At 42.7% G+C, this 22,517-nt stretch overlaps 1 protein-coding gene across 5 annotated transcripts in view; it reads left to right on the forward strand.

Moving 5' to 3' along the window:
• LOC122938013 (nucleotide-binding oligomerization domain-containing protein 1-like) overlaps positions 1 to 22,517 on the forward strand; it is a 110,275-nt gene that overhangs the window by 44,552 nt on the left and 43,206 nt on the right. For all 5 annotated transcript variants that reach the window (XM_044293264.1, XM_044293261.1, XM_044293267.1 and 2 more), the window contains 3 exons: positions 8,982 to 9,209; positions 13,155 to 13,329; positions 19,690 to 21,478. In XM_044293264.1, the coding sequence (XP_044149199.1) occupies positions 9,033 to 9,209; positions 13,155 to 13,329; positions 19,690 to 21,478 (2,141 nt within the window). In that variant the 5' untranslated portion in view covers positions 8,982 to 9,032. The remainder of the gene's footprint in view (positions 1 to 8,981; positions 9,210 to 13,154; positions 13,330 to 19,689; positions 21,479 to 22,517) is intronic.

Consider the following 22,517-nt stretch of genomic DNA (forward strand, 5'->3'; position numbering starts at 1 on the left):
CCCCTAACTCACCTAGCACTGGCACCTGGCTACCCTGACGTCCCTAGATGGGTTGCTCACCTGTACGCCAATCATGTGCCTCGTCCCTGGCCTACCCTGAAATAAGCCCTAGGTAGTGAGTAGGGTGGTGGAAGCATTAGTCCTTACCACTGACACCTAGTGTAACAACAGGGAGTGGACAAACAATACAAACGCCCCATATAATCTCAGAAGGGAGACAACAAACTGGAGCGAACCGGAGATCCAACTGCACTGGTTCCAACAGCTCCTGCAGGCTCCACAGCGATGCCACCTGAGGTCAGAATAGATAACCTGAAAGGAAGGTCTATATCTGGCAACAAGGGAAGTAGGAAGAGACAATATATAGTGGCTGGGAGTGGCAGACAAAGAACAGCTGAAAGGAAAACCACCGGTACCTAGATAGATAAAAAAAAGGATCGCAAACCAAAACAGGAAAACCTGGACCGGAATCCATTCCCACAACTAGGTCATGGAGTGATCCCTTGAAATCGGGCTAGTAGCCACCCGCTGCGACCTTCTGACCCCAGACACCATAGGGTCAGCGATAGGTTGTGACACCCTTGTGACAATGTGTCTATGCAAACTGTTTGAGAAGATGCTACATGGTGACAGATTCCCTTTAATCCCTCAAATGCTGTGGTCATAATTGGAACCCACAATATAGAAGGTGGTTTTTACTGGGGAGATCGGGGAAGCAGTTCATTCTCTGTGGTTAATTCGTAAAAAGGAGGGGCACCTCAATATTTGAGAACTGTGGGCAGCAAATTCAATGATATAGTTTAATCCTCAAAGGACACCTCATATGCATAAAATCGCATCCAACTAAACCATACACATAAAATTGCATCAAGTAAATCACACAAAATAAAATCGCATAAAATCACTTGGAATAAAACCATGCGGCTGGATAATATAATAGTAGGAGAGGATAATGCTGGAATGCTCTGGTATGAGCCACACTATAGCGTATCTCGTTGATGTAAGCCTCAAATTGGACTCACAATAGAATGACTAGTGTCAATGTTTCTAATTGATATCCCAATAGGCTATGACTGCATCAGTTATGACCAAGATAGTCCTATAAGACGGCAGTCACTCTATGTTGAAATGCAGCCACTCTATGTTAAAATATGTCCATCTAATGTAGTTGGATGGACTCCCAAATTAACTATAAACTGGCGATGTGGAAATATAATTAGGTGAGTACGTTACCACTGCGCTGTGAACTTTCAGCTTCTTACTTCTCCTACTGCCTGGACCTACTACGGCGTCCCGTGTGGTCTCGGTTGTAGCGCGGCGTCTTCGCATGACTGAGTAGTCTCCACGTGATCAACGTAAGTTACGTCGGAAATATTCGGCTGTGGGTTCCAAATATGCGCAGTGCGTTCCACCAGAGGGATTTAGTCCGGATCTTAGTAGACGTCTTTAGAATCCAATGACACCGCTAATAACGTGGGTGCTTGCTGAAACTTCAGGGCCAGACGCGTTTCAGGGTACCTCCCCTTCCTCAGTGGCAGTATCAGCAAATGGTGAATTCACTTTTTTTATACCATAATTGGTCAGAGAAGGATGATTGGATAATGGGATTTCTCAAACTCTGGCCCTTCTGCGTACAACTCCCATTTTCATTTCTGTATCCTGGGTTCCTTGAAAAGCATTTCTATGAATTGTTCAGGTCACAAGTGGGATGGAAATGAGTCTGAATCCTGCTTCTTCACACATCCGGATTTAATAGACTTTTTTTCCACTGATAAAAGACCACTAATGAGTTCATTTCCATGCCACTTGTGAGATGAACGTCACAGTAAGGAAGCCGGCACCAGGAGCGTGGCCTTCACTCATTGCGCCTGCGCTGAATACAGAAGTGAACGGCGCAGGTGCGGGATTTCTTCAACGATGCATGGAACTTGGACATCAATCAAGAGGACGGGCAGAACGGAGGACCTGGGCGGGATAGAGGGTGAGTAGACGGAGCCTCTAGGTACTGAATCTATGCCCACATAGCACCTAGAGGCTCATTAGCATATTTTACAAGTGTGTATTTTAGCAAAACGGCTGCAGGGACAAATGTAAAAAACACACTGTTATGTAGTGCTGACATCAGCACATCGCTAATGTTAGTCAGCTACATAGCAGTAATTCTGATGGTAGAAACCCTTTAAATCTCCCATAGATTTCAATGGTTATTCATTGCAGTCTATGGGAGAAGTGATCTGAAGATAATATGTTCAAGTCCCCTGTGGTGGGACTTAAAACATTTTTATATTTTATTTATTTATTTCAAATCACCCCTCCTTTTCCCAATAATAAAAATTGTAGGCATTGCCGCTTCCCCAAACACCTGAACTATTAAAATATAAATGTATTTATCCCGTACAGTGAACACTGTAACGGAAAAAAACTAAATGGTTGCTTCACCTATTCCTAAAAAAAATTAATAAAAATGAATTTAAAAAGTCATACACACTGTAAAATGATATGAACAAAAACTACAGATTGCCCCCAAAAAATTAGCTCTCACACAGCTCCGTAGACATAGCCATAAAAAAGTTATGGGGGTCAGAATACATTGATGAAAAGAAAAAAAAAATGTTTGCAAAGTTTATTATTTTTTCAGTATACAAATGTGATATCATTGTAATCATACTGACCTAGAGAATGAAGAATGCTGTAAAAACAAAACCCATAAACTGTGGCGGGATTGCATCCAGTTCCACCCCATTTGGAATCTGTTCCCAGCTTCCCACTACACCATATTCAATATTAAATGGGGCCATTCGAAAGTACAACTTGTCCAGCAAAAAAAAAAAAGTCCTCAAACGGGTATGTAAATGGCAAAATAAAAATATTACGGCTCCAGAAAGGCAAGGAGTGATTCCCGTTCAGGAAAGGTTTAACCTGCAGTTAATAGAACATTTTGCTGGAGGAAGGCAAATTACCTCTTAGGATACTTCCACACTTGCGGCAGAGTGATCTAGCAAGCAGTTCCGCCGCCGATCCGGCAATTTGCGCGCAAACAGACAGCATTTGTAGACTGATCCGGATGAGGATCCGTCTCACAAATGCATTGCAAGAACGGATCTCTCTGTCCGTTTGTCATACGGACATAGATTTGTTTCTATTTTTGTGTTCACATTTTAACCGGTCTGCGCATGCGCAGACCAGAAGGACGGATCCGGCATTGCAGTATTTTAAATGCCAGATCCGGCACTAATACATTCCTATGGAAAAAAATTCAGGCAAGTGTTCCAGATTTTTTGCCGGAGATGAAACCGTAGCATGCTGCGGTATTTTCTCCGTCCTGAACAGTTAAAATGACTGAACTGAAGAAATCCCGATGCATCCTGAACGGATTGCTCTCCATTCAGAATGCATGGGGATAAGGGCTCTTTCACACCTGCGTTCTTGTCTTCCGGCATAGAGTTCCGTCGTCGGGGCTCTATGCCGGAAGAATCCTGATCAGGATTATCCTAATGCATTCTGAATGGAGTGAAATCCGTTCAGGATGCATCAGGATGTCTTCAGTTCCGGACCGGAACGTTTTTTGGCCGGAGAAAATACCGCAGCATGCTGCGCTTTTTGCTCCGGCCAAAAATCCTGAAGACTTGCCGCAAGGCCGGATCCGGAATGAATGCCCATTGAAAGGCATTGATCCGGATCCGGCCTTAAGCTAAACGTTGTTTCGGCGCATTGCCGGATCCGACGTTTAGCTTTTTCTGAATGGTTACCATGGCTGCCGGGACGCTAAAGTCCTGGCAGCCATGGTAAAGTGTAGTGGGGAGCGGGGGAGCAGTATACTTACCATCCATGCGGCTCCCGGGGCGCTCCAGAGTGACGTCAGGGCGCCCCAAGCGCATGGATCACGTGATCGCATGGCACGTCATCCATGCGCATGGGGCGCTCTGACGTCACTCTGGAGCGCCCCGGGAGCCGCGTGGACTGTAAGTATACCGCTCCCCGCTCCTACTATGGCAACCAGGACTTTAATAGCGTCCTGGGTGCCATAGCAACACTGAACGCATTTTGAAGACGGATCCGTGGAGTGGAGTACACGCCGGATCCGGACAACGCAAGTGTGAAAGAGGCCTAAAACTGATCAGTTCTTCTCCGGTATAGAGCCCCTAGAACGGAACTCTATGCCGGAAAAGAAAAATGTTAGTGTAAAAGTAGCCTTACAAAGGCGTACATACAAGTGCGCCTGTGTCTGGTACATGAATTAACCTGAGCTGTTAACAATAAAGAATACAATTATATAATCAAGGAAAAACATTCAAAACAAGGATTTTACAGGAAGGATCAGAAAGTGGGGCCTTTATAATGCCTGAGAGGGTATTATAATGTGTTTAAATATCTATTATACCGTGTTTTTATCCAAATGATTCTTACATTGACCAAAGTTGTAGTTAGAGGAATCATCTCAATTGTTCATATCCTATGCTAACATCTCTAAAACGCCATTATGCCTCATATAGGGTTTCGATCAGGTGGACTGGAACTTTCTGGAGAAAATTCTTAAACCATATTGGCTTGGGCCCTAAGTCATGTCCCTTTATACTAATTGACTGCTGATGATGTGGGGCACGTAGACATATTTTAAAATATGGAATCCTTGGAGCATGTTCAAGGATTTATTGGTGCTTTGGGAGTGGCTGGCATCCAGGGACATTCAGGAAGCTTCCTCATTACCCTAGTTCTTTATCTTAAGCTTTTCAGTGCCCACTTTTTTACTTTCCTTACCCTCCCCTCCCTTTTTTATACTCCTCGTATCACTCCCCTTGTACCTTACGTTGTCAGATTGTTTCTCCTGTTTGATTTATGGTTGCATTCCTCTACTCAGATACCATTTGTGGCTATTTGATGCATGTTCATTTGCTATAGCTGGTATCTGTACAATAATGGTGATTGAACAACATAGCACTTGTATGTCTAATCGTTCTCCTTCAAAGTTCTTAGTTTAGAGTATAGGCATCTACTAGGCCTGCACGATAAAATCGCCAAAGCAATCGTATTGCGATAATCGCCGATTGCGATATGGCGATTTGGCCGACCCAAAAATGAGGCTCACCAGCCTCTGTACACACTATGAATGCACTGCAGCAAGCGGGCCGGCCGGCGCATGACTTCAGTCAGTCGCGCTTCTGCTTCAAGTGGGAGGAGCGTGACTGACTTGAGTGCCGTCAGTCATGCGCCGGCCCGCTCGCTGCAGTGCATTCATAGTGAGTACAGAGGCTGGGGATTTTATCAATAGGAGTTTATCAATAGGAGAGCGATTGTTTCAGCAGTAAAGAAAGACTTGGCATACAAAGACAGTTATGTGCGCTGTTTAGGACACATGAGGGGACATTAATAAAGCAATGCTGTGACACATAGGGCCATGAGGGGGACCAGCATAATTTGCTATGTGTGTGTCATATATAAATAAGCAAAAATAGTACAGTTAGGGTCTGCTGACCTTAGCACATCGCTAATGTCAGCCAGTTTAATAGGGTTAATTCTGGTGACAGAAACCCTTTAAATCCAAACGGAATAAATAATTATAAGTTCGGTAACTATAGAAACGGATCTGGCACCATTGACCTACATTAATTTTAATGCCGGATCCTTTTTGTTCTATTTTGCAGACCGGACACAAAATGCAAGAAAACGGAACTGATGCATCCTGATCATTTTTGTCCCCATTGACAATGAATGGGGACAAAACGGTTCAGCTTTGAGATCCTCTGCCGGATATCGAAACCATAAAGCCAAAACGCTGATGTGAAAGTAGCCTTTGGCTACTTTCACACTTGCGGCAGAGTGATCCGGCAAGCAGTTCCGTCGCCAGAACTGCCTGCCGGATCAGGCAATCTGCAACCAAACGGACAGCATTTGTAGATGGATGCGGATCCGTCTCACAAATTCATTGCAAGAACGGATCTGTCTCCGTATGACAAACGGATCAGTTTCTTTATTTTTTTTTCGCACATTTTTACCGGTCTGCTCATGCACAGACCGGAAGGACGATCCGGCATTAATACATTTCAATGTAAATTAATGCCGGGTCCGGCATTCCAGCAAGTGTTCCGGTATTTTGGACGGAGATAAAACCATAGCATGCTGCGGTATTATCTCCGGCCTGAAAAGTCAAAAAGACTGAACTGAAGACGTCCTGATGCATCCTGAACGGATTACTCTCCATTCAGAATGCATTAGGATAAAACTGATCAGTTCTTTTCCGGTATTGAGCCCCTAGGACGGATCTCTATGCCGGAAAAGAATAACGCTAGTGTAAAAGTGCCCTTACTTGTGTAGACTTTGACGTTTGCAATCCGAAGTTAATGTTTATAAAAGGTGTTAAATGGAATGAAAATTACAGAATGCAAATATACAAAATCAAATATTTGTTTTGATACAATGTCATCGATTTGGTTAAGGACTGTCCTGGGCGATAATATATTTACAGCATGGGCAGAGGCATACGCAATTTGCAAAGGGTCCCATTGCCAGACTTAGTATGGGCCCCCCTGCCCTACCAAGCTTCCCAGTACGCGTGCATCAAACACTCCTAGGCAAACTTTGTTTTACAAGGGGTATTTATTATTTATTCAGTTGTTTAACCCTTTCACTACTGGAGGTTTTTTAGTTTTTGCGTTTTCATTTTTCTTCCTCATCTTCCTTGAGCCATAAAATTTTTATATTTCCGTTCACATGGCCGTATGAGGGCTTATTTTTTGTTGGACAAGTCATACTTTTTAATGCCACCATTAATTGTGGCATAAAATGTAGTGGGAAGTGGTAAAAAAAAATCCAAATGGGGTGGAATTGGAAAAAAATGCAATTTCTTCACCGTTTTACTGTTTTTGTTCCCACGGCGTTTCGTTTGCGGCAAAACTGACCCATGTCCTTTATTCTCTTTTTATACTTATGTCTACTGAGCTGTTTAAGGAGCTCATTTTTTGTGGGACAATTCGCAGTTTTAATTGATACCATTTTGGAGTGTGCGTGACATTTTGATCACATTTTATTGCATTTTTTTGGATAAGAGAAGCAATGAAAAAATGGCAAATCGGCCATTTTGATCCTTTTTTCCGTTACGTCATTTTCTGTATTGGAATTTTTTTATTAGATTTTAATAGCATGGGCGTTTTTGGTCGTGGTGATACCCATGATGTTTATTTTTATTGTTGTTTACGGATTTTTTTATTATATGGATTTAAACATTTTTTTTATACACCGGTATTTTTTTAAAATGTTTTCAATTTTTTTCTGATTTCGAAGCTCATATTTGAGCCTATAAATTACAGTATGATTTTTAATTTTGTACTATCAGGGATTTTTAAAATGGGTTTTGGATGGAAAATGTCTAATTTCTTATGCTGGCCTGCCATCTGGTGGCTAAAATAAGAATTGCAGCATTAACGTTATCAGCCTCTTCAGCGAGGCTCATAGTGTTCAGCGCAACTATCGAGGCCCTCATTGGCCACAGGGTGTGTCAGTATTGCGCATTTAGATGCCGTGATCTCACTTGATCACAGCATCTAAATCCTTTGCCTTTCGTTATTATCACGATCGGCATTATTGCTGGTCACAGTAATTAGCCGCAGGTCTCTGCCGTTTGAAACAGAGACTTGACGGCCATGACGCCCACTGCACGTGCGAGCGGGCACCATATTCCTACATCGCTCCAGCGCTGGTAGCGAAAGGGTTAAGGAGATATTATTGATATATTTAAATTATATCACAGGGTATATACTTCCCAAGGCTTCCTCCCCTCTCCCCTGATATCACATCGTTGTAGGGGGAGGAGCAGATAGCGGGGAAGGGGGGGTGGGCTTGGGCACTCGAGAGACATTTTCATGGGAATAAAAGTGCTTTTCCAGATCACATAAATGTGAGGTTATAATGTTCTGATGGCCATTGCTGGCAATTATATTAGTGAAATTTACATGACAGACTCCCTGCAAGGCTTGAGGGGGGGTAGTTTCCAAAATGGGGTAACTTTTGGGGGTTTTCTTTGTAGGAGTACCTCAGGGTCTCTTCAAATGTGACATGGCACCTGAAAACCATTCCAGCAAAATCTGCCCTGTTAACAATATGGCACGCCTTTCTTTCTGTGTCCTGCCCTGTGCCTATACAGCAGGTTACGACCACATATGGGGTGTTTCTGTAAACTGCAGAATCAGGGTAATAAATGTTGAGTTTTGTTTGGCTGTTAACCCTTGATGTGTTACAGGAAAAATGTATTTAAATGAAAAATCAGCGCAAATTTTTTTTATTTAAAAATGTTCCCTCCATTTTGCTTTAATTATAGTGGAACACCTAAAGGGTTAATAAAGGTTGTAAAATCAGTTTTGAATAACTTGAGGGGTGTAGTTTCTATAATGGGGTTATTTATGGGCAGTTTCTACTATGTAAGCCACACAAAGTGACTCCATAACTGAAAAAAGTGGGTTTGGGAAATTTTCTTCAAAATTTAAAAATTTGTTTCTAAACTTCTAAGCCTTCTAACTTTCTGGAAAACAAAATGACATTTACAAAATGATGCCAACATGAAGTAGACTTATGGGGAATGTAAAGTAATAACTATTTTATGAAGTATCACTGTCCTTCCTAAAAGCAGAGAAATTCAAATTTAAAAAAATGGCAAATGTTTCCAAATTTTGGATTTTTTTATGCATAAAGGTAAAAAATATTAACTCAAATTCACTTCTAACATGAAGTATGATGTGTCATGAGAAAACAGTCTCAGAATGGCTTGGATAAGTGAAAGCATTTCAAAGTTATTACCAGATAAACTGACAGATGTCAGATTTGAAAAATGGGGCTCTGGCATTTGGTCCAAACTGGTTGTCGCTTGAAGGGGTTAAACGTTCTTGTCAGTGTATTGTTTGTTTGTATTTTTTGCCGTAATACCCTGTAATTTAAATGCTGCCTTTTTTCTTATCAGTATATTTTTTGATTTATACTATTATTTATTGTAGTTCATGACTGAACGTGTCTCAAGAAGTCTTCGGTGAACTCACTACAGGACAATGGAACTACAGCAGCCCGGACAACAGTCCTATGTTTGGTTAATTACAACGAACCGGGAAACATTGGTCAATCTGATAAGAAACACAGAGTGCTTACTGGAGAATTTGGTCGACCATGGATATTGTTCCACCGAAGAATCAGAAATTGTTCAGAATTATTCAACAACAGCAGACAAGGCAAGTGCCACTCATGTAAAAAAAAAAAAGCATCTTAACAACCATTTACACCTTAAAACACGTTTTCAATGTTATTTTTAATTTTTAATGTCACTATATTTTAAAAAAAATTGAGCGCAACTTTTGGTCTGTACAGATCCTTTAGTGTGTGTGTGTATATAATATCATATATATATATATATATACTGTGTGCGTATATACAGTACAGACCAAAAGTTTGGACACACCTTCTCATTCAAAGAGTTTTCTTTATTTTCATGACTATGAAAATTGTAGATTCACACTGAAGGCATCAAAACTATAAACTAACACATGTGAAATTATATACATAACAATTTTGCTTTGATTACTGCTTTGCACACTTTTGGCATTCTCTTGATGAGCTTCAAGAGGTAGTCATCTGAAATGGTCTTCCAACAGTCTTGAAGGAGGTCCCAGAGATGCTTAGCACTTGTTTGGCCCTTTTGCATTCACTCTGCGGTCCAGATCACCCCAAACAATCTCGATTGGGTTCAGGTCCGGTGACTGTGGAGGTCAGGTCATCTGGCGCAGCACCCCATCACTCTCCTTCATGGTCAAATAGCCCTTACACAGCCTGGAGGTGTGTTTGGGGTCATTGTCCTGTTGAAAAATAAATGATGGTCCAACTAAATGCAAACCGGATGGAATAGCATGCCGCTGCAAGATGCTGTGGTAGCCATGCTGGTTCAGTATGCCTTCAATTTTGAATAAATCCCCAACAGTGTCACCAGCAAAGCACCCCCACACCATCACACCTCCTCCTCCATGCTTCACGGTGGGAACCAGGCATGTAGAGTCCATCCGTTCACCTTTTCTGCGTTGCACAAAGACACGTGGTTGGAACCAAAGATCTCAAATTTGGACTCATCAGACCAAAGCACAGATTTCCACTGGTCTAATGTCCATTCCTTGTGCTCTTTAGCCCAAACAAGTCTCTTCTGCTTGTTGCCTGTCCTTAGCAGTGGTTTCCTAGCAGATATTCTACCATGAAGGCCTGATTCACACAGTCTCCTCTTAACAGTTGTCCTAGAGATGTGTCTGCTGCTAGAACTCTGTGTGGCATTGACCTGGTCTCTAATCTGAGCTGCTGTTAACCTGCGATTTCTGAGGCTGGTGACTCGGATGAACTTATCCTCCGCAGCAGAGGTGACTCTTGGTCTTCCTTTCCTGTGGCGGTCCACATGTGAGCCAGTTTCTTTGTAGCGCTTGATGGTTTTTGTGACTGCACTTGGGGACACTTTCAAAGTTTTCCCAATTTTTCGGACTGACTGACCTTCATTTCTTAAAGTAATGATGGCCACTCGTTTTTCTATACTTAGCTGCTTTTTTCTTGCCATAATACAAATTCTAACAGTCTATTCAGTAGGACTATCAGCTGTGTATCCACCTGACTTCTCCACAACGCAACTGATGGTCCCAACCCCATTTATAAGGCAAGAAATCCAATTTATTAAACCTGACAGGGCACACCTGTGAAGTGAAAACCATTTCAGATGACTACCTCTTGAAGCTCATCAAGAGAATGCCAAGAGTGTGCAAAGCAGTAATCAAAGCAAAAGGTGGCTACTTTGAAGAACCTAGAATATGACATATTTTACGTTGTTTCACACTTTTTTGTTATGTATATAATTCCACAAGTGTTAATTTATAGTTTTGATGCCTTCAGTGTGAATCTACAATTTTCATAGTCATGAAAATAAAGAAAACTCTTTGAATGAGAAGGTGTGTCCAAACTTTTGGTCTGTACTGTATATGTATATATATATATATATATATATATATATTATGTATAATACATCTAGGTTTTAGAGGAAAATATATATTTTATTTTTTTTATCAGACCTCAGATCAGACCCGCAATCTTCATCAGACCTCAGATCAGACCCCCAGTCTTCATCATACCCTCAAATTAGACCCCCAATCCTCATCAGACCTCAGATAAGACCCTCAAATTAGACCTCAATCTACATTACACCTCAGATCAGACATACTGTAATATAAAAATAATTTACCTCTCCTGCTCCAGACGGTATAGCCACTTGAAATTGTTCAGAATTATTCAACAACAGCAGACAAGGCAAGTCCCACTCATGTAAAACCTATTAGATTGGTGGGTGTCCTACTGCAGGGACCCTCACAATCATGAGAACGGGGCCCCATACCCCCTCAGCCCCCCTGAAATGTAAGGAGCAGCCATTCCCATATGTGCATAGCTGCTCCTTTCATTTCTATGGGAATTCTGGAGAAAGTGCTTGGCTATCTCTAGAAATTCCCATAGAAATGAATGGGGCAGCCGCATGCATGCCCAACCGGCAGTGCCGTTCATTTCAGGGGGGCTGTAGTCGGTACAGGGCTCCCGTTCTCGATCGAATTCCGTATACTGCGGAGAGAGGATAACTTAATCAAACTGGAATACCCCTTGAATTAATGTGACCTGCAGATATTTTAGAATATGACATCATTAGTGGGCATAGGTTAGGTACATCAGTGTTTCTGCAATTAAAGGGAATTGTTGCTTCTTTATTACTTTTATTTATGTTCCCAAAATGATTGCTGTGTAATTTCTGTCACTGGAAATTCCTTGTAACATTTGCAAGGGAGGCCATTCATTTCAGTCAAAATAAATTTAGATAAAATATACCTTGAAGGAAGATTCCTTTTTTTACCGATTTTGTTCAAATAGATTCTTTAAATGACCTAAGGCTACTTTCACACTCGCGTTTTGGGCGGATCCGTTTGTATTATCTGTAACATAACCAAGACGGATCCGTCATGAACTCCATTGAAAGTCATTAGGAGACTAATCCATTTTCTATTGTGTCAGAGAAAACGGATCCGTCCCCATTGACTTACATTGGGTTACATTGGCGTTTGGCTCAGTTTTGTCAAGCGGTGAGCAAAACACTGCAGGCAGCGTTTTGGTGTCCGCCTCCAGAGTGGAATGAAGAATAACCGAAGGCAAACTGATGCATTCTGAGTGGATCATTTTCCATTCAGAATGCATTAGGGCAAAACTGATCCGTTTTGGACCAATTGTGAGAACCCTGAACGGATCTCACAAACTGAAAGCCAAAATGCGAGTGTGAAAGTAGCCTAAAATGAAAAATATGTCACCTATTCTTGACTTTTCCTGTGTCACCAGTGACAATGTCCTCCTTCACTTCTTAATGTAAAGTTATGATTTAAAGTCACAATGGCAGGCAATGATTTCCTGTAACGTGTCGTCAATATGATTGTTATGTGATCACATTAGATTGTCTTCCAGAAGAGGGCTATAGACAACAACATGTATTTGGTATTGGAAACAGTACAGGCTGCAGTATTGCCTTAGGAGATGCATAGCTTGCATTGTCCATCTGTTTTTAAAAAATTAAACCTGTAGTAGCCATGATATTTGAGTTAGTGTGTCATACACTTCTTTTCCTTAAAGGGGTTGTCCGGGTTCAGAGCTGAACCTGGACATACACATAATTTCACCAAGGCAGTCCCCCTGACTTGAGCATTGGAGCAGTTCATGCTCCGATGCTCTCCCTTGCCTGCTCAGGGCAAGGGCTCTTTTATTTACTACAACACACTGCTGGGCGATGGCTTCCGCCCAGCAGTGTGCTCGGTGACGTCACTGGCTCTGATGGGCGGTCCGGTGATGTTACCGGGCTCACTGCTGGGCGGAAGCCTCCGCCTGACAGCCCTAAGGAGAGCCCGGTACGTCACCGGAATTCCACAAAATGCCTTTGCCCTGCGCAATTCAGCGCAGGGCAAAGGAGAGCATCAGAGCATGAACTGCTCAAGTCAGGGTGAAAATGGGGATATGTCCGGGTACAGCTCTGAACCCGGACAACCCCTTTTTAACACAGTTTTATAGATGTCAGCCATATGAACCAAGTGACATGAAATGTAAAATGTCAGATATTTCTTCTCTTCCAGGTTCGTCAGATTATTGATCTGGTACAATGTAAAGGAGAAGAAGTTGCTGAGTTTTTCATACATATCCTTAATAAAGTGCCAGAAGCCTACTATGACCTGAACTCCTGGTTAACAAGAATCAATTTTCAACCGTCAGAACAAATAAAGGATTTACAAGTTACAAACAATGACCCTGGTATGAATTCCTTCTTCTTATTGACTTGGGCCTATTGTGTATGCTATAATAGACGGAAACTAGACTCTGGTCTTTGTGTTTCCTGTAGTCTACTGTAAAAACAAGAACATTTACATGCAGCGATCACCTCCACAGTATTATTTCTGGGCAGCCCAGTTCTGTTTAGACAGCACGATCTGCTGCCCAGAAACAATCATTTAGGTTTCCCCATGAACGATAGTTTCACATGACGAGTGAGCGCTTTGCTCGTTCATCGGGTGATCTGTGGCACCTAAACGGGCAGAATAGACCTATGTAGGGTTTTAAAATAAAATCCATAGAAAGTACTTTAAAAAAAAGTCTGTCCGCCTACCTCAATCCAATGGCACACTCCTCCTTTGTTTTGAGTCCTACTTTGTTTTTTGTGCCCCCCTGTTTCTCAGTTTTTGGGGCCTATACTTCTGGCACATGTATGCTTTTGAGGCATGAGAGAAGCCACCAGCCCTCATTTTGTGAGGCCTTAGGCAAAACTTGAACATGAGGCCCAGAGATACACAAGTGCTGAATCTGCGGCTCTCCCATAGATACATGGAGGAGGAGTGTTGACCACCGCTCCGGGCACAAGGAGATCCGGAGTACAATACAGGAGATCGTGGGGGATCCCAACGGCCAGACCCCCCCGATCAGACACTTATCTTCTATCCTTTGGAAAGGGGATTTATTTTCCTATCCCGTATTACCCCTTTAATATGCAGTGACATCACAGTAAAGGGTTAATATGCACAGTGACAACACAGTACAGGGCTTATATTCACAGTGCATATTAACACTTTGCATTACCCTGGCCCAGTTCTCTATATTGACCCTCCCCCCGCACACAGAGCATTTTGCTGTATTTGCCATACAGCAGCACATACCTCTCACATCCACTGCCTCCAGGTCAATGGCGTAGGGATCGCCATAGCAACCATAGCAGTGGCTATGGGGCCCTACGCCACTGGGGGTCCGTGCGGGCCGCCTTCTGTTGATTTATTATTATTTTTTTAACACACACACACTACAAACAGGCAGCCAGGCCCAAGCCGCGGACCGCCCGCCCACTACACTGCGGCTCGGGACTGGCTGGGGAGGAGTCAGGACTGGACTGGAGCAGGGCGCACGCAGGGCCGGGCCAACACAGAGGCTGGGGAGGCTCCAGCCAGGCCACTGAGTAAGGAAGATCCGATCATATTCTAACCCCCAGGCGTTCCCATGGTGACGGGGACGCTTGCCTGGGGGTTAGAATATACCATCGGATCTGAGTTTTCACGCTCTTAGTGAGAGTGTGAAAACTCAAATCCGATGGTATATTCTAACCCCCAGGCGTTCCCATTGTGACAGGGATGCTTGCCTGGGGGTTAGAATATACAGGGCCACGCCGCTCACAGGAGCACATTTATAAACTAATCAGTAACTTGAACTTTAATCATTGACATTGCTGAATGCTGATCTCTTTACTTGCATTGGGTACCTTACTCTGTCTTAGCTCCGGTAACGGTAACAGCAGGCAGTGCTGGCGGGCGGCGCTCACTCACTGACGTCACGCGCCTGCTCCTCCCACTAGGCGGCGCAGGCGCGTGACGTCAGTGAGTGAGCGCCACCCGCCAGCACTGCCTGCTGTACCGTTACCAGAACTAAGATAGAGTAAGGTATCCAATGCAAGTAAAGAGATCAGCATTCAGCAATGTCAATGATTAAAGTTCAAGTTACTGATTAGTTTATAAATGTGCTCCTGTGAGCGTCGGGGAGGGGGATCTGTGGATGGCACTATTTAGGGGAGCGGAATCTGTGGATGGCACTGTTTAGGGGGGGGATCTGTGGATGGCACTATTTAGGGGAGGGGGATCTGTGGATGGTACTATTTAGGGGAGGGGGATCTGTGGATGGCACTATTTAGGGGAGGGGGATCTGTGGATGGCACTATTTAGGGGAGGGGGGTCTGTGGATGGCACTATTTAGGGGAGGGGGGTCTGTGGATGGCACTATTTAGGGGAGGGGGATCTGTGGATGGCACTATTTAGGGGAGGGGAATCTGTGGATGGCACTATTTAGGGGAGGGGGATCTGTGGATGGCACTATTTAGGGGAGGGGGATCTGTGGATGGCACTATTTAGGGGAGGGGGATCTGTGGATGGCGCTGTTTAGGGGAGGGGGATCTGTGGATGGCACTATTTAGGGGAGGGAGATCTATATCGATAAAATTATTTTTGCTATGGGGCCCATGCATTTCTAGCTACGCCCCTGCTCCAGGTGACGTCCCCTCCGATGTAGATCTTCTCTGTCATCATCTTCTCCATTCGGTCCGGACACTTCTCTCAGCCGCCTGGTCTCTGCAGAGTGTGACACACAGACATCTTAGTGTCCTCACTTTTCTATCATAATCCCCCAACCTGGAGTCCCCACAGTGTTATCCTGCTGCTCCCTGTGCCCCCCAATACCCCCAAATACTATCCTGAAGAAATAATAGTGCCCCCATAGTAATAGTGCTCCTCATAGTCCCACCAATAGTAATTCCCTTCTAGAATGCTCTCATTAGTGATACTACCTTCCACACTGCCCCCATTATGTAATTTGCCCCATTATGTAATTTGCCCCTACACTGCCCCCATTAAGTAATTTGTCCGCCACACTGCCCCATTAGGTAATTTGCCCCCCACACTGCCCCCATTAAGTAATTTGCCCCCCCCCACACTGCCCCATTAAGTAATTTGCCCCCCACACTGCCCCATTATGTAATTTGTCCGCCACACTGCCCCCCATTAAGTAATTTGTCCGCCATACTGCCACCCATTAAGTAATTTGTCCGCCACACTGCCACAGATTTTAAAAAATCAAAAATGAAAAACCGATTAGAAAAAAGTGAATATGTGTCTGTTTTTGGTTTTAACTGGCAGAAATAATTATAGGTGACACAATCCCTTCAATCTCTTAACACATAATGCGGTCTATGTAGGGCATTATGCGCAGGGAATTATATGGAGCAGAGACTGCTGCGCTGTGCCGACTTCATACGAGGCGGATGGCAGCTGTGTAATACAGAAGGCGCCCAGCTGCAATGACCAGGATCAACGTTGACGCCAAAACCAGTCCTTTAACCCCTCAGATGCCGCGTTCAACAGTGATCGTGGCATCTGTGAGGTTAGGCAGAGGAATACAGCTCGCTGTGCCTTCTGATCAGAGACCCGCAGTGAAATCACGGTGATCTGATTGGTTGCCATGATGGCCTGGGGCCTGCTGGAGGCACAGCTCAGCAGGGAGCCTGTCAGAAGTATTTGCCATAATGGGAGAAGGGATCAAAAGACCCCAGGTTCTAGCCCCTAAGGGGGCTAAAAGTTATTAAGTAAAAAAAAAAAATATTAAAAGTTCAAATCACCCCCCTTTCCAATTGTTACATATAAAAATATATAATTAATGAAAAAAATTGACATATTAGTTATCTCCACTTCCTAAAAAAGTCTGAACTATTAAAATATTTTTTACATTTTGCTGCTCAGTGAATGCCATAACAGAAAAAACTATAAAAACAGGTGATTCACTATTTTTTTGTTATCTTGTTCCCCCAAAAAGTTGAATAACAATGATCAAAAATTTACATACCCCAAAAATAGTACCATTAAAAACTGCAGTTCGTCCCGCAAAAAAAACAAGCCCTCATACAGCTCTGTATACTAAAATATAAAAATGTTGTGGTTATTAGAAAATGGTGATGCAAAGGTTTTTTTAAAGTAATAAAACAATAAAAACTCTACAAATTAGATATTGCTGTAATCGTATTGAGCCGCAACATAAGACATCATGTACTTTTTTTTCCAAATACGCCTATTAAAGTCTAAGGGATTGTGCCAAAAATGCAGGGAGGAAGGAATATGCATCTAAATCCTGATGAAATACTGATTACAATACTGATGGTATATCATCTGGAATCCGTGCCTAATCCAGAGCCATAATAGAGACGGATTTCAATATGCTGAAAGCGGCCTGAAGACCAAGAAGCAGCGCTCGCATGGAGCGCTACCTCCTCATCAAACAGCTGATTGGCAGGGGTGCCAGGTGTCGTACCCTCACGGATCCGATATTGATGACCTATCCTGAGGAAAGGTCCATAACTCTGGTTCTAATGAACTGCAGGAGGTCTGGGTGTTTTGCATCTATAACATGGGTACAAGAAAGCCCCCATATTACACCTGTCTAAAAAGCATCCGAATACTGTTTTTTATTATTATTATTATTATTATAATTTAAAATGATGATTTATAGCAACAGTGGGCAAAATTTCAGTAGTTTCTGACAGATAAAAATCTTATCCATCTGTCAGAAATGTATTAGATTCCTTTGGAGTGATAATCGGTATCGCTTTTACTGTAGTGTGTGAAGGCTATCGCTAGAGAAGAGGTCAGCATATTTTATTCTAAAGATCAGGTATGGACAGGATAGGGACAGTGTAAAAGGGGTAAAGGATATGTCCCCATTGTCTGATAGGTACGGGTCCCACCTCTGAGAGAAGCAATATAATGATTGCTTGTTCAAGTTCTGTAAGGGAACTATAAAAAAAAAAAAAATAAATTTAAAATCTGAAAAAAATATAAAAGTTCAAATCGCCCCCCCTTTCCCCAAAATAAAAATACATAAAAAAATAAACATCGGTATCACCGCGTGTGAAAATGCTTGAACTTTTAAATAGGTTGTCTCTGGTGATGAGCAAAGGGAGCTAAAACACGCGTTTGAGGAACGCTCAGGTGTGAACCCAGGGTATAGGTCAGGACAAGTGCATCATTCACAAGCATACAGGTCCATACTTTTCTGTAATGTCCTCCCTTATCCTGGGGCTGCTTCTGAGTGACTGTAAAACAGTAAGGAAGTAGATTCTTCTCTACTCTCTGTGTGCACCACATGGAAACTGTCTGAGGGAACTTCAAACGAGATCTTTAGCAAGCACAGAGGAAAACAGCTAAGAAAAATACCATATACAAGTGATATAGTGGCCAATAACAGTGTTATTCCTCTTGTACACACACTGTACTATGATCAGTGCAAAGTTTTTTGAAAGCTCAGTGATGAATAATACAGTGACATTTTCCATATTGAGGATTAGGCTCCAATCACACGTCCGCAATTTCGTTCCGCATTTTGCGGAACGGAATTGCGGACCCATTCATTCCTATGGGGTAGCACGATGTGTTGCCCGGACACTGAACTGCAGATCCGCACTTCCGGGTCCACACTTCTGTTCCGCAAAAAAAAATAGAACATGTCCTATTCTTGTCCGCAATTGCGGACAAGAACAGGCATATTCTATTAGTGCTGGCAATGTGCGGTACGCAAAATGCGGAATACACATTGCCGCTTTCCGTGTTTTGCGGATCCGCAAAACACGTTGCGGACGTGTGAATGGAGCCTTACTTAGAGGTAGAGGTGGTTCAATTGGAAACATTGCTATAGCCCGCCTTCTGGTTAACATGACCATACCAATGATGACTTAAAGGGGTTATCCGATAGTACAAATACCCCCCACAATGCCCGGGCCCCTCCTATAGTTGATACTTACCCGGCACCTGCATCCCTGCACGGCCACCGCTTCATCTCCCCGTCGTGTGGATCAAAACATCCCGTGACAAGGGGGAGCAATCAATAGCAGGCTGCAACGGTGACCAGCCTCCCTAGCACTGCGGGTGATGCTAAGGCGACTAGTCACCATCGCGGCCCGCTATTAGCTGCTAAGCCCCTCCTCTGGCCTGGTGCCGGATGTTTTGATCCGCGTGACAGGTAGATGCAGCGGCGGCCGTGCAAGGATCCGGAGGGACGCAGGTGCCAGGTAAGTACCGTCTATAGGAGAGGCACGGGCATTGTGGGGGGAATTTGTACTATTGGGTAACCCCTTTAAGAGAGAAGGTCAGCTGGTGTATCTTCCTTATTTGCAAATATTGCTGTATATGGGAAGGAGAAGCCCTGTGCTGAAGGAAGGACAAGGGTTACACCTTTTTAAAGGGAGTCTTTACAGCTACATGGGCTGCCATACACTTATGGTTTTACCTGGGAATTACAAATGAGAAAAGTAATGAGTGTAAAATGTAAAAATGTTGTGATAACATGAAAATACTTTTTGTCAACATCAAAGTAATAAACAATATACAGTAGTATAAATACCATGTGAAAACATATAAAGCAGTAAAGATAATTACGGTATATCGCTCAATCTCAGCATTTGCCCCAACAATTTACATGAACATTCAATCCTTATAATGTAAACATTTTCACACAAAATGCTAAAGTGAATTATTTTATGGCTATTAGCATAGTCTTGACATTACTTTTGATTAATATTTGTTTTCTTAAATCTTTTAGTTACTTTATACAGCAAGAAGCTCAAACAAGAACTTTGTTGTGATTCCAAATTTGTAAAGTCTTACTCTCAGAGAGAAGAGATGAAGCTCCAGGAGACTTATGTTAATAGTGTTATGGAACTTGTTAATGACAAAAATGAAACCATGGGACGAATAAATGATGTAAATTCCTTGTTCGATGACACTGGTGTGATCAATGAAGAAGGAGGAACTATATTTATCTATGGGGATGCTGGCATGGGAAAGACACTTCTGATCCAAAAAATGCAAAATATGTGGGCGAAAGGAGAATCTTTCTCTGATATTAAATTTTTGTTTAGTTTTAGTTGTCGGAGATTTATCATTTTTGATGCAAACACTCAGCTCTCTCTGAAGGACTTGCTCTTCAGATACAACTGCCACCCAGACCATGATCCAGAAGAAGTGTTTCATTATATTTTGAGATTTCCAGAAACTGTAATGTTCACTTTTGATGGCTTTGATGAAATGCACTCCAATTTTGACTTAAACAACGTTCCAGAAGTTTCCTTACCTACAGACACTGCCCACCCTGCGGCCTTGTTCATGCATGTACTGAGTGGAAAATTGTTGAAAGGATCAAGAAAAGTCTTAACAGCAAGAACAGGTTGTCAGGTACCAAAGAAATTTGTGCGGAAGAGAATTATGCTACGTGGTTTTGGGACAGAGAACCTGAAGGAGTATACTAATTTATTCTTCAGGGAACCCAGTGTTCAGATGCATGTATTAAATCACTTAGAAGCCAACCACAATATCAGCAGCTTATGTTCCATCCCATTGTTTTGCTGGATAATATTTAAGTGTTATGAACATTTTCACTCCATAAATGAGAGTCACACTTTTTCTAGTAGTTCTGTAACACTTACAGATATATTTTTACTCATAATTGAAGTTTATTTGAACTCTTCTAACAGTGGAACCACCAGAAGTCAGGTTGACACTTACAAGAAGGGTAGGGAGACCTTGCAGTTGATAGGAAAGCTTGCCTACAGTGGGATGGACAATTCAGCCTTTGTTTTCGACTATGATACCATCACATCTCTAAACATCTCAGAGCAATATCTCAAATTGGGTTTCCTCAGAACTGTGAAAAATTACGATGGATGTGGTGGAAATAGTTCTTTTGAATTTTTTCATGTGACCCTTCAGTCATTCTTTACTGCCTTATTTCTTGTGATTGACAGAGAAGCTGACACTACAGAGCTACTGAAGTATTTTGGTCATTGTGCACAGTCCCCACAACAGGAGCTTCAACTCAATCTGATGATGTGTTTTTGTGCAAAGAATGACAATCAGATCGATTCTTTTTCGAATATTGATCATTTACAGTTCATCAACCTCTTTCTTTGTGGGCTGCTATCAAAACCAAAACAAGTTCTCCTTGAACATCTAGTGCCGCCTTCAGTCTTGAAAGTTAAAAGAAAAGCTCTCAAGCAACAGCTTTTCAGAAGTGTCAAATTTCACTTAAAACGCCTACCCCGGTCACGTTATTTGGAATATAACCGTGTTCATGCATTGACTCACTTTATCTGGATGGCACGATGTGTATGTGAGACTCAGTGTGAGAAGGTGGGGAAAAAGGTAGCCAAAGGAATATGTGCCGATTACATTCAGCTAAGCTTCTGTGGGGCTTCTTCTTCTGATTGTGGTGCCATCTCCTTTCTTCTGAATCTGTACCAGAAAGATATTGCTTTGGAGTTGGACAATAACAATATCAATGATTATGGAGTAAAAGAGCTTATACCATGCTTCCGAAAACTCACGGTGGTTAGGTACGAAGTCTTACATTTCATTGTTTAGATCTTGTTGAAGGAAATCAGATGAGGTCCAGTTTTCAGCATGTTTGGTCATACATTTGGCTTCTGTGTCCCAAGCTGATGTCACGTGCCATTTTGGTTAACACTTGCCAGGTTTACATCTGTTGACAAAAGAAAAAAACTGTAAAAAGTGTGGTAATTGATTTCCCCCTTAAAGGTAACCTGTCATCTACTTTATGCTGCCCATACTAATGGCAGAACAAAGTAGAGACAAGGGAGTTGATTTCAGCGGTCTGTCATTTATAAGTTAAAAGTAAGTGGTTGCCGAGAACCAACATCACAATCATTGCAGACTAGGCCTGGAAAAGAATCACGGCCACCTGAGAAGAGTCATGGTCATTAAAAAAATTACTGCTCTCCCTGCCCACCTGTTGATGACAGGTTTCTACCTAGTTTTCTCCCTTTCTCTATAGATGAGAACTGCCAATTATCAGTAGATGGGTGAGAGAGCAGGAGATTATGAATAACCATGACTCTTCTCAGGTAGATTTGACTCTTTTCAAGGCCTGTGCTGCAATGATTATGATGCTGGTTCTCGGCAACCACTTACTTTTAGCTTATGAGTGACACACCACTGAAATCAGCATTTCTGCCTTCAGTGAGGTCAGCATAAAGTGGATGACAGGTTCCCTTTAAAATGGTACAGTGGTATTGGACCGACTGTGATACCCCTCTTTCTCCTGTCCGACGTTCTTGGACACCGAAGTAGCCCTACTGGCATTCTTCTCCACAAAGGCAAAGAACTTTCTCTGTGGTGCCTGAAGGGTGCATGCACACTCTGTCTCTTTAGGGCCAGCACTTGTGCACCTTAATCTTTCTCAGCCAACAGCTGGCCACCTAGAGGTACTCAAATTGGTTGTTCAACCCAGAAGGCCTCTCGGGCAGACCCCCTAGCTTGGAAAGACCTGTAGGTAATCATACTTACCTGATCCCTGGCACTTCGCTCTTTTCCTACAGGCGACTGAAGCTCTCAGATCTCCATGCGTCAACATCC

The sequence above is a fragment of the Bufo gargarizans genome, chromosome 5 (genome assembly GCF_014858855.1).
Source record: "Bufo gargarizans isolate SCDJY-AF-19 chromosome 5, ASM1485885v1, whole genome shotgun sequence".
Taxonomy (NCBI): Eukaryota; Metazoa; Chordata; class Amphibia; order Anura; family Bufonidae; genus Bufo; species Bufo gargarizans.